This window comes from Parasteatoda tepidariorum, chromosome 9 (genome assembly GCF_982258835.1).
Source record: "Parasteatoda tepidariorum strain Cologne lab strain chromosome 9, Ptep-v5.0, whole genome shotgun sequence".
Taxonomy (NCBI): domain Eukaryota; kingdom Metazoa; phylum Arthropoda; class Arachnida; order Araneae; family Theridiidae; genus Parasteatoda; species Parasteatoda tepidariorum.
This window is the reverse complement of record NC_141763.1, coordinates 71,450,681-71,462,760: the sequence shown is the minus strand read 5'-3', so window position 1 is coordinate 71,462,760 and position 12,080 is coordinate 71,450,681. Positions and strand designations below refer to the sequence as shown.

At 27.7% G+C, this 12,080-nt stretch overlaps 1 protein-coding gene across 1 annotated transcript in view; it reads left to right on the top strand.

Moving 5' to 3' along the window:
• Nup107 (nuclear pore complex protein Nup107) overlaps positions 1-11,277 on the top strand; it is a 41,577-nt gene extending 30,300 nt beyond the window's left edge. Inside the window, exons 22-28 of the mRNA XM_043042034.3 lie at positions 2,731-2,833; positions 2,927-3,012; positions 4,257-4,328; positions 4,458-4,634; positions 5,742-5,810; positions 7,842-8,009; positions 11,084-11,277. Of these exons, the coding sequence (XP_042897968.1) occupies positions 2,731-2,833; positions 2,927-3,012; positions 4,257-4,328; positions 4,458-4,634; positions 5,742-5,810; positions 7,842-8,009; positions 11,084-11,185 (777 nt within the window). The 3' untranslated portion in view covers positions 11,186-11,277. The remainder of the gene's footprint in view (positions 1-2,730; positions 2,834-2,926; positions 3,013-4,256; positions 4,329-4,457; positions 4,635-5,741; positions 5,811-7,841; positions 8,010-11,083) is intronic.
• The last annotated feature ends 803 nt before the right edge of the window (positions 11,278-12,080 follow it).

Genomic DNA, 12,080 nt, shown 5'->3' with positions numbered 1-12,080 from the left:
TCAAAATACTGAAAAAACATTTACTATGATAGAGTTGTACTATTGAAACCAAATTCGCGTGATACTGTTATGGACTGGTTCTTTTCTGTCCTGCCAGTCGCGATAGTTTTCGAGATTGGCAGTCATTTGCGAGGTCTTTACGCGTTGATTCTGGAATCATAGACTTTCTGCCGTCTTTGAGACAATTCGAGAATTTTGGAGATGCGGTGAAAAATTATATAAAAGGGCGAACGGAGTACATTGGAGTTAGCTAGTCAGACTAAGAGTTATCTCTGCCGCTTGTCTTTCGGAGCTCGTCGCTAAATCTGTTTCGTTTTGTCTTAACAAAAAGTTAATTCAATCGCCGAACCCGTCGTCGCCACTATTTCGACTAGTGAAGAAATCAGTAACAATACCATTGGAGATACTGTGCTCGTTGAAGTTATTCATTCCAGCTCAAAACTTTGAGATCGTAGCATAGCGGATATTTCTATGGCAATAAATATATGAATATATTTGATGTTCTTGGATCTTTAGAATGCCAAAATGCAGGAATTTAACAATTTTTAATCATTTTGAGAAAAAATCACGACCTGAAATTAGTGAGGTGACAGCATCTGGTACCAATGTAAGTTTTTCTATTGAACAGAAATGTGATACTTCCGTTGAAGAAAACGTTTCTAGCATAACAAAATCTGATGAACGTAAAAGTGGCCTTCAAAGTGTTACTTCCCACCCATATGACATTGGAATTTTTTCAAAAGATATTACATGTGAGAAGATATTACACTATGTTCTTAAACTTAAGAAATCAAATCAAAATTTAACTAAACATTGCTGTCTAAATAAAAAGTCAAAACTGTTAGCTGTCTAAATTAGGGAAGTAAAAGTGCTTTATTACATACTCGAATTTCTTTTAGTAATTTCAAAAAATTATGAACACCCCCCTTGAAAAAATTCTGCATACGCCACTGCATGAGCTTGATTTGCTTTAGTGTGATCATTCTTTCTTTGCCTCTCTCCATTTTCTCTTTGTATCAGACATAGTTTTTAGTAGTGCTTAGTTTTACTTACAGTATGTAATATCATTATCTTTTTGCATGGTATATTTTAGTAGTGCTTTGTTTTACTTTCAGTTTGATATATGTTTCCATTAGGCTTAGTTTTTAGTAGTATTCAGTTTTACTTTTTGCACCTTGCATAACTTTTAATAGTGCTTAGTTTACTTTCAGGTTGTAATATTTTCTGTTTTTGCATCAGGCATAGTTTTAGTTGTGTTGAATTTTACTTTCAGTCCATAATATTACTAATTCTGTATAATGAGTTTGGCCCAGTATAGTTGTTCCTGATTCTCAAGTCATTTAATTTTACATTTAATCTGATTCTATTTTTAATGAAGACATTGAAAATAAATGCTTTTGGGTGTTCTGATACAGAATTTAATAATTTTGAGTGTAATTTTCTTCATCAAAATGAACCATGAAATTTTCAACAGATAAACAATTTTTGCATAAAATATAAAGAACATTTATGTGTTAATTTTAGTTTTAAATAATGGTCCCGAATTTGGTTTTTTTTTTTTTATGAAATATTTTTTTCTATCTTTTTGTTTTATTTTATGCTTCTTGTATTTCTGTTATTTTATTAATTTTCTTTAAATTTCAACCAAAATTTAATATGAGGATTATAATATGGCTATGTTTTGTTTTGTTGAAATATTAAAAATAATCTATATAATTTTTTTTTTAAAAAGAAGAAGTTTATTTTCTTTTTTTTTCTGGAACATCGCTGAACTTGATTGATTCTTGCTTCAATTTCATAATAATTTATAAATATAATTTTATATTCATTTTTCTGTTTTACTCAATTTTGTACAATTTTCTTGCATTTATCAATAGAAATTCCTCTAAAGGCCATATTTTTCATGATTAAGCTTAACATTTTATAGAATTCTTAATTTTTCTGAAAAATTTCATATTAGTTTAAAGGTTTCTTGTACCCTTAATTCTTTAAATTGTTAATGATAAATTTAGCTCCTAGTAAGCTCTAATTACTTTTCCACACTGTATACCACTTTTTCTTTATGTTGCTATATAATGAGAAAATTTGAGTCATGCAGCAAAATCTTTCTTCAAATTGAAGTGTTAATGAAAGTATGGATTGGAAATTAAAATTTATCCTTTTACCGCGTACAATTCTTTTTAAATAATCACTCCTAATGATTAAAATTTTTTTTTATGTCATTTGTCCTTATCAGTACTAGAATTATATAAAATTTTAAGACTAGTCAGAAGTAGAATATCGCTTAAATCCTTTTGTACACATTTTATGTATGTTCATTGTTAAATTTATTTAAGAAATCATATTTATTGAGGAAAATTGAATTGTATCATGAATCACGCTAAACTACGACTGTGTTTAGCAATGAATAAAGGGACCCAAATAGACAAGATTGTGAAACAAGGTGATGGGGATTCTATGGTAGAAAACATTATTTGTATATTAGACATAAAAGCAATAAAATTTAAAAGTTAATTTATTTAAATTTAATAGAACTACTATTAAGATGTAAGTTTAATTATTGTAGTTAATTGTTAAATGTGAATAAATAAATATTTCAACATTTTAATTACCCAAAGTAGTCTCGATCCAAGTAACTTCAGATAATTAATGTTTGAACTGTGCTTTTAATTTCTTATTATTTCTATGGCTGTATTTTAGATATTTTTTGATACAAAGTTTAATTTTCAGGAAGATTTTCAAAAAATTCATGCTATTGACTGGTTGATATTCAATCCTAATCAAAGGTCTGAAGCTGTGAAGCAAGCTAATGCTTTATTGAGAGTTTTTATCGGTATGCAATATTACTTATTGATATTTTCAATCTTGTTTGATTATGTTAAGTACTTGTTCTGTAATTCAAATGTTTTCCCCCCCTTAAATGTAGCCCAGAGAAAACTTGATGCTGCTAAATTGTTGTTCTCCAAAATACCTGAAGATTCTTTGGCTCTCATTATGCAGCTATCAAAAGCAGTATGTTTACCTTAGATTTGTTAGCTATTTATTCAAATGATAGATCTGAAATTATATCTAATAATTAAAAGCTAAACTAATGTCTTTTTTTATTATTGTTTATTTTTTTAATTAACTTAGTTTTTAATGGCTTTAATGCCTGAGTAATGCTTATCTAGTGTATAAGCATATTCATTTTTTCTTCTTTTATATCCAGTAAATTTTAAATCAAGTATTTTACAAATGTTTGTTGTGCATGCTTGATAGATGATATTTAAATGTTTTCCAGACATCCAGAAAGATTTGAATTTAGTAAAAAAATAAATAAATAATAAGTAAATAAATGTTTGTATTTTTTTCACTATTAACAATACATATTAGAAAATTTTCAGTTCTTATGTGGCCTCTGAATTATATTATTTATTATTATTTTTTTTAATAGAGACATTTAGAAATTAAAGAATTATATTTTTACTACAAGTGAAATATCTAAAAAGGTGTTATTACACTGATCATTAACCGTTTAGTATAAAGCATCAATTTTTTGTTTTGTTATTGATTTTTGACCAGCCTGCTAATAAGATACTTTTATTATTTTCTTTTAATTCCTTCCTTTTTTCATTATAATAATGCATATTAGGAAATTTTCAGTTATAATTTCAGTCATATTATTCGATAATTTTTTTAATAGAGAGCACTGTTCTTAAAAAAGTAATCAATATATTTTTTTTTTTACATATGAAGCAACATAAGTGAAATGGCCAAAAAGGTGATATTACTCTGGCCACTGACAGTTTAGTTTAAAATGTTAATTTTTTTTGTTTTTGTTTGGTACAGTCTGCAATAAAGAAATTTTTTTTCCTTTCTTCAAGAACAAGGGGGAAGAATGGGTTATGTAAAATTTTCACAAAAATGATGATTAGGTCGCCTCCTATTGCATTTTGAAGATCAGTTTTGACAAATCAATAGCGTAAAAAATTGGTTATCCCCCGAGAGTTATTACCCAGTGAAGATCAGTCATTCTGCAATAAAACCGTTCCTTTTTGCACAAAAAATGGTGCTTTCTCCGAATCAGTTTTTATGAACATAAATTGTTCTTCCCCAATGGCTCTTACTTGTATTTTATATCTATTTAATTTTATGCGTTTTTTTATTATTTGTGTTTTTTTCATTGAATATTATTTTATAGATTAGTATTTGGTTAATTTCCTATAATTAATGATAAGTATTTAAATTATGAACAGGTTTTTTTGAATTTTTTTTAGAAAGGTTATGAAGAATTGTCCGCTGATGATGACAATACTACCAGAGAGTATCTTTGCTTCAAAGCTTATTTGGTTAGTTAATTTTTTTATCATGTGAAATCTTATTGAATAATTTTTTTTTGAAATTTTAGTTTCCTTTAAAGATGTTTACAATTAGATATTTATTGGTGATGTAAGTTGTTACTTTATTAATTTATTTAGGAGGCCATGGATGCTTTTAATGCTTGGTTTCACCACTCGCTCCATGCTAAGCCTAAAGAACCTCAGGGTCCTGGAGATCATGTCACTTTTAAAGAAAAAGTTGCTCATGAACATGAAATGCAACAGTATGAAAAGGACTTGAAAAGGTGGAAAGATGTTGTTAGCATGCTTGGTTCTGTAAGTGTAGATATTTGTGTCATGGTTTTCTTTAGAATTTTTTTTTTTTTAAATAAAATTTTTATGTGATAACAAGACATAGATATTGACAAGTTTAACTTTACAGAAGTTATTCACACAAATTAGCTGTTGGTAATTAGTTTATAGATAGTAATTTTAATCTTATTGTCTTGCATATAATCTTATTGTCAATGCTAATAATAATTATTCTTATAAAATATTTGAAAAAAAAATTAATTTATAGAAATTTGTTTTAAGATTTAGCGTTATGATCCTTATCAAATCATACAGAAATAATTCATATAAAATGTATGATTCAAAAAATTATTAATTTGTTAGCTATGCTATAGCTTTTCTGCAAAAGCACTTTAATTAATGTAATGACATTCTTGTAATTTAAAAAGATGTTTAAAAGATAATTAAATGTAACCTCTTTCATAAATCAGCTATTTTTATGTTCTGTTAAGGTTTCTAAATAGGTTTGTTGCATAAAATTGTCTTACATAAAAATATATAAAATCTGGTTTGTTTGAACCATAATAAAAAAAATTCAACTTCTATAGAAGATAAAAGTTACTTAGTTTGAAATATTGCCTTTACAAAATACTGTTACTTTTGTAGTTACTGTCTATACACAATTTGCTTTTCTTCTATTTCCATGTTGTAAAGGTGAATATTGTTGTTAGGACTGTTATTTACTTAACTATCTTTGTCTTTAATTTTCTTACAAGAAATGATTTTATGTGCAGCGTTAAAATTTATCAAGGAAGGGGTAAAAAAGATTTTTTTTGTATTTATATACGACCTAGGCACATGCTTTTTTGTCGTATGAATAAGGTTTTAGTAATTATAATTTTTTTTCAATATAAAAATATACTTTTTTTTTATAAAAACCAAATTTGTTTATTATTTTTATATTACTAGTTTTAAAGTTTTGTACAGCTATTAAATGCTGTTCAGTACAAATTACAATCGAAACAATTATGTGCATATCACATTTTATCTAAAAATTAAGGAGGTAAACATAAATTAAAAGCATTTATAAATAATATTGTATAATATAATAATAATATATATGTAATGTAATATAATATTTTTTCTCAATAGACTGCATCGGAATGTTTATATAATGTCCTACTCTTTGTGAATGGAGGATGGATGGTTGATCAAAGAACAGTAAGTGGAAATTTTATTTTTAATTTTACACTTTGGAAAAAATTATGTAATATTTTAAAAAATCAACCAAATCTAATCAACTTAATTAGTTTGATAATAACGACATGAAGCAAATTTATGATTGCTAGTTATACTTTGAAAACTGTTAATTCGATTTTTTGTTTATATTTTTTAATTTTTAAAAATTCTTTTAATAGCACATCGCATAGTTTTTTAAAATTTTTTAAAAATTAAATGTATATTGAGTATTTAAAGTGGCTGAACCAAAATGATGTTTTTATGAAGTGCATGTAGAAGGGAAACTTCCCATTGAGTTAAGGGTATTTCATAGCATTTATAATGGAACCTCGATCGATTGTTTCTCAAGGTACCATACATCGTCAGTGTTTTCACAACAGCGCGAGAATCCTCGCATATTTTTTTCTTTTCTCGCATTAAAAAATTATTACTGCGAGAAATTCGCGCATTCTATAAATCAATTTCAAAATTCGCGAATTTCTCGCATTTTGGAAGAAGTTTCACTTTGGAAGAATCCGTTTCACTTTTCTTCCTGGATCTTTCATTATTTTCAATATTTGCTCCGTTATCTAGCTTTCCTATTTACCAGTATTGTTCAGAACCTTTTCGAACAACAGAACACAACCGAACCACGGAACCCCTTTCAGAACACATTTCTCTGCAACCACGTGTTTACTGTAGGTAAGGTTTTTTCATGTAAGACATTCAAATTTTTAATGCACTAATGTAAGATGGACAAATACCTAGTAAAGGCAAAATCTTCTATGATGATGCAGCAAGAATATTCAATGCTTTAAAAAATAGAAGACGTTAAAAATGTATTATAATAAAAGAAATGAATTTTTTTTTTGATTTTTTGTTGTGTTTTTTTAGTTTTTAGAAATCTCACTTAACTTTCTGAAATCTCACCCTGTTTTTGAGAAAGGGTGAGAAATTCTCCCCCATTTTTTTTCTATGATGAAAACACTGATCGTGAACTATAGATATGGGAAAACGGGAAATTTCAGTTCACTTTTTTCAATCTTTCAGGTTAATTCGTAAATACCAAACAAAAGCAATATTGAACTAATCAGTATTAAATAGCTGGTGGAGAAGTACAATTGTTTTATTGTTTTGGCAATAAAATTTACTTTTTCTATTTATAGATGATATTTTTTAGTTTAGCAGTTTCAGTTATAGTTTAGGGAAGTTCTTGCATATGTTTTAGACTTAAATATCAAATTTATAATTGTACTTTTTTTTAGAAATATTGAATATTGTAATTATTGAAAAAGTCTTTCCTTTTATTTCCCTAAAAACTGAAAAAGCTTAAATACTATAAATCTATTTTTCTCCATAAACACTAAAGCCCACGTAGAGTTTGTGAAAAACTGAAGCATAAAACATCACAATTATTGCTGCAAAAATTATAACAATTTATCAAGTATCCATTTTAGTTTATTATGTTTTTGTTCTGCCATTTGATCTTTTTTTACAGGAATGACCTGCAATATATTTAGTATCAGGGTGCATAGCATTTTTAAAAAGTGCTTAAAGGTGCTTATTTTTGATTTACGTTTTTTTAAATGCCCTTAAAGGTGCTTTTCTATTTGGGGTTCGTAAAAAGTGCTTAATTTTCTATTTTTTAAAAAGCCATTTTTTCCTTTGCCATGTCGATTGTGGTTCTGAATTACAAAAAAGGCACGATTTTCACATTTTTCTCCGCAATATTTATCAGAAACTAGTTATTTAATCATGATTATGTAAAGTTTCTGAATTTTATTGAATTTATGTTTCTAAATTAAGAACTTTAAATGATAGAGAAAAAAAATTTTTTTTTACTGCACAGATCTTAATTCTGTTTTTTTTTGTTTGGAAAATGATTAAAAATATTTTTTGAGCTCTTGAAAAGTACTTAAAAGGTGCTTAATTTTTGTTGAAAAGCCTATCTACGCACCTTGAGTATTTTTAACTTTTTTAAAGAATTAAATTTCTGTTTAGATCTAAATTTGCTATTTGTTTTTGCGTTTACAGGATGGCACTATTGATGAGGGCCGTACTCTCCAATTAGCTCATCTCCGTAAACAATGTATACCACATGTTTCTCATTTGTTACAAGATCTTTTAACTTCAGAAGAGAGGTACAAGGAAGCTATTCAATTAGCAGACATTTTATCTTCTGAAAGATATGAGCTCTATAAGGTAAAGGCAAATAAGCATTTATTTCAATTTTAATCTATTCCCTGTATGATAAAAGCAGACCCTTTGAGATTTGAATTCTTGATCTAGAAAAAGAAAAACAATTAAGTTTTTTCTCCTTATTTTTAAAGTTTTATATTTATATAGTTGTTTGTATACATGTTTATTTTTTTATGTTGCTATATTTGATGCATGGGTGCAGAGCCGGATTATACCTTTCGTAGGCCCTAGGCATAGCCGTTTTTGGGCCCTCCCCTCCTTCCCCTACTCCTCCCCTCTTTTCAAAATATATGCTAAAATTTGATAAAAAATTATTTGCGTTCAACTTTGAATCAAGATCGTTTGGCATCGCTCGCACTTATGTTTATTGAATATGACATTTTGCGTAGTTTGGAATTCGACAGCATAATACAAGATTTTGTTGAATCCAAAAATCGCAAAAAAGTAATATATTAGATCATAAGATTCTGCAAAATAATTTATTACCGAAAAATATGATATTTTTATTTGTATCTTCATAATTTTGTGCAAAATACACTTGTTGTTTTTAAAGCTAAATTATTTTTGTCAACAAATTTTTTCTCCCAAGTTTTTCGTAGGCCCTAGGCACGTGCCTAGTGTGCCTATAGGTTAATCCGGCCCTGCATGGGTGTCATGCTGGTTGGAATTAATTTTCGTTGAACAAACAGTAATACACAATATGCAAGATTATGAAGGGAAAATAAAATGTATTAATTCTTTTTTAAACTTAAGATATATGTAACACATTAATATGTTTTAATTTTATGTAAAAATTATATTTTAATTGTCCTCCATTGTGTAGTATCTTTCAAAGCAGTCTTTAATATGAAGCCCTGGTTTTTGAGAACTTTTGTCGCAAAAATAATTAGTTTGGCAGCTTCTGCCTTTAATTTTTCTGTTTGAACATACGGAACAATCTTTACTCTTTACATCTTCACAGTGCCGCAATATATATAGTTTGCCATTAAGCTGTGGCTAACATCTTTGCTGTGGTGGCTGAGAGCAGACATACAGCCAGAACGGTTTTCGTTTTCGGCAAAAACTTTAGATACAAAATCAGAAAATGGGGAGCTAATTTTTTGTTGCATTTATGCAAATACTTGATATTACCCAATCAGGGTGTAAAAATTCGTTTTGCTCCTAAAGCTACAGATTTTTTTTTATTTTTAAGCTATTTTTTGTGGAAATGCACAAGTTTAGAAACATATATACAGTCAAACCCCGCTATAGTGAACACGGTTTATAGTGAACTCCCGGATATAGTGAACAAAATTTTCGGTCCCGTGTCTTGCTATACTCGGATAATGTTATTTTTTGTGGATATAGTGAACCAAAAAAGTGAGGAAGTTGGATATAGTGAACTTATTTCTGTCTTCGACTGATTTTTTTAAAAAAAAATTTGTAATAATTTTGAAATTTTTACTTCAAATTAAATACATATACTGATTTTCAAAACCATCTATAGAGGGGAATGTAGCAATAAGCATATTTTCTTGTTTGCTTCTTTTATCTCACTTTCCCATCCCTAAACAAACCAAGCAGATGTTTCCAACCCAGGCAGCGGGATCAATATGCATTTTTTTCAGAAGGAATGAGTAATTATTCATTATTGGTCAAAGAGTTGGACACTAATATGTGTTGATAAGGCCATCATTTCAACTCCTTTTTGCTCTCAGTTAAAATAAATCCTGCAAACAAGTGTCTCAAATTTAACTATGGCGACCAGTAAACGTAAAACGTTCTCCATTGATGATAAAATGGGCATAATCAGAAAAATTGAAAATGGATGCAATCAAGCTGATATTTGCAGGGAATATAAACTATCCAAATCTGCAATTTGTAACATATGGAAAAAAAGGCAGTTAATAATTTCTGCTCATGAAAAAAATTTAAATGGTGGAAAAAAGTTGAGAAGAGCAGATTACAAGGATAATGAAGAAACATTGCTGAAGTGGTTCACCAATCGAAGAAGCCGCAATCTTCCAGTATCTGGCAAATGTTGATGAATTTGCTAAGCGATTTTATGAAACTACATTTATGTGCTCGAATGGCAGGTTAGACATGTTTAAAAAGCGGAATAGCAGAAATTCAGGAAAAATTATGTGAGAGTTGGGAAGTGTTTCCATATCTGATGGTGAGGATTGCTCATCAGCTAAAGATTACTAATTTTTTTGTACGCAAGACGAAGAGTAATGAAAAATAACAAATTTTTTGCCGCTACATAATATTTTTCAGTCATTTATTTGAATAATGTGTAATAAAAGGGAGGAGTTAAGGAACCATTAGTTAAATTGACTGCGTAACAGATATAGTGAACTCCCGGTTATAGCGAACCGAAACTTCGGTCCCTTGAAGGTTCACTATTGCGGGGTTTGACTGTATAATATGGGGTCATGTCAAATCTGTGACAAACTTCTAAGGGAGTTAGGCAACATTTTTAAAATTTGAACATTTTGACAAAAAATAGATTGAAAATAAAAATTTATAAAAAATTTTTTCTCCAGTGTAATAATTTTATGAGTTTTTGATGAGAACCAAGATAGCTTAAACATTTCTACAAAGAAAAAAAAAAAAGTATGTCATTAAAAAAAATAAAAACAATCTGATGCTTGGAGAAAGAAATCAATAACATATTTGAAATCAGCGATACGAAAGTAAATATCCTGCAACAGGGAAAAAAAAATTCCCCTAGAGTTATCTGAAAGCACGATTCACTTACATTCTTAAAAAGATATAGCATCAAAAAAAAAAAAAAAAAGGTTAAAAACGTAACACATCTCTTTGCATAGTAAAAAGTGAACAACAACAAATCCTGAAGCTCCAATGTAGCACCTTTTAAAGATGCTGTTTTTTCTTTGATATTGTCAAACATCAATTACAACTGTAATTTTGAATAATCTGAATTTTTGATAATCAAACAGGCATCATTACCAATTATTTTGTATTAAGGAGTTGTGCGGTTTTAATAAATTATTGTTAAATGCTCTCTTCTTAAAAAAAGAAAGAAAGAAAAACGTTGTGATTGTATTAATGTTGACATTTATGTTTATTTTCAGGAGTTTTCTAATGAAGATATCAAGCATTTTCTACGCATTACTCTTAATGCATCCTTTTCTTTACTAGATACAAATAATGATCCTCTAGGATATAACAGCTGAAACTATATTTTACTTTTTTGAAGACCCATTTTCATATTTTTTGTATTTATTGTATAAAGTGAAATGTTTAAATAAACAATGTTTTTATCATAGTTTTGTATTTTATTTATTACATTTTGAAACTTTTTTTCAATGGTGTAAAATATGTTGATTATAAAATTAAGTACATTTCATAATCTTTGAGTCTTTAAAAATAAAATTTTGTGTAGTGTATTAAAAATTTCTGTTCTGAAGGTTTATAAATTTATTCTACAAAATGAACGATATTTAATGCACAATATTTTTTTAAAAATTATCAGTGATCATTATATAATTTTAAAATGGAGTCAACCCCAGCATTTAAAGCACATTTTAGAAGGAAAAAGCAAATGAATTCACCTTTGCCTTTAATTAAGGTGGAGATTTTGAATGTGTATAATAAATTTGAGTTAATTTTTTTCAGGATTTTGTTAAATGCTTTGAATCATTAGCGCGAAAAGAGTTGTGGGTAATTTACACTAAATCTAAGTGTTAAAATAACTGTGCTTTTTTTACTCACATTTGTTAAATTTATGCAAAGGGAATGTGTAAAGAGTTTTGCAGTTTTCATGCAAATTCTGTTTAAGATATTAAATTTAAAAACTAACTTTAATAAAACAATATCAAGTTTTTGCATCAAGTTTTATCTTTATTTATAACTTAATAAATTTAACTGTTTTTATTTTTATTATAAATAACTGTTTAACTGTTAACTATAAAACATATTATTTTTTATTTTTATTTCTTTATTATTGTTTAATTGTGGTTACTTATTTTAGACTCTTAAATAATCTTCTCTAAACTCTATAGTTTTTAAAAAGGTTTATCAGCCTGCAAAAGAAGGTTTAATATTTTATTACCCATTTTCATCAATAAT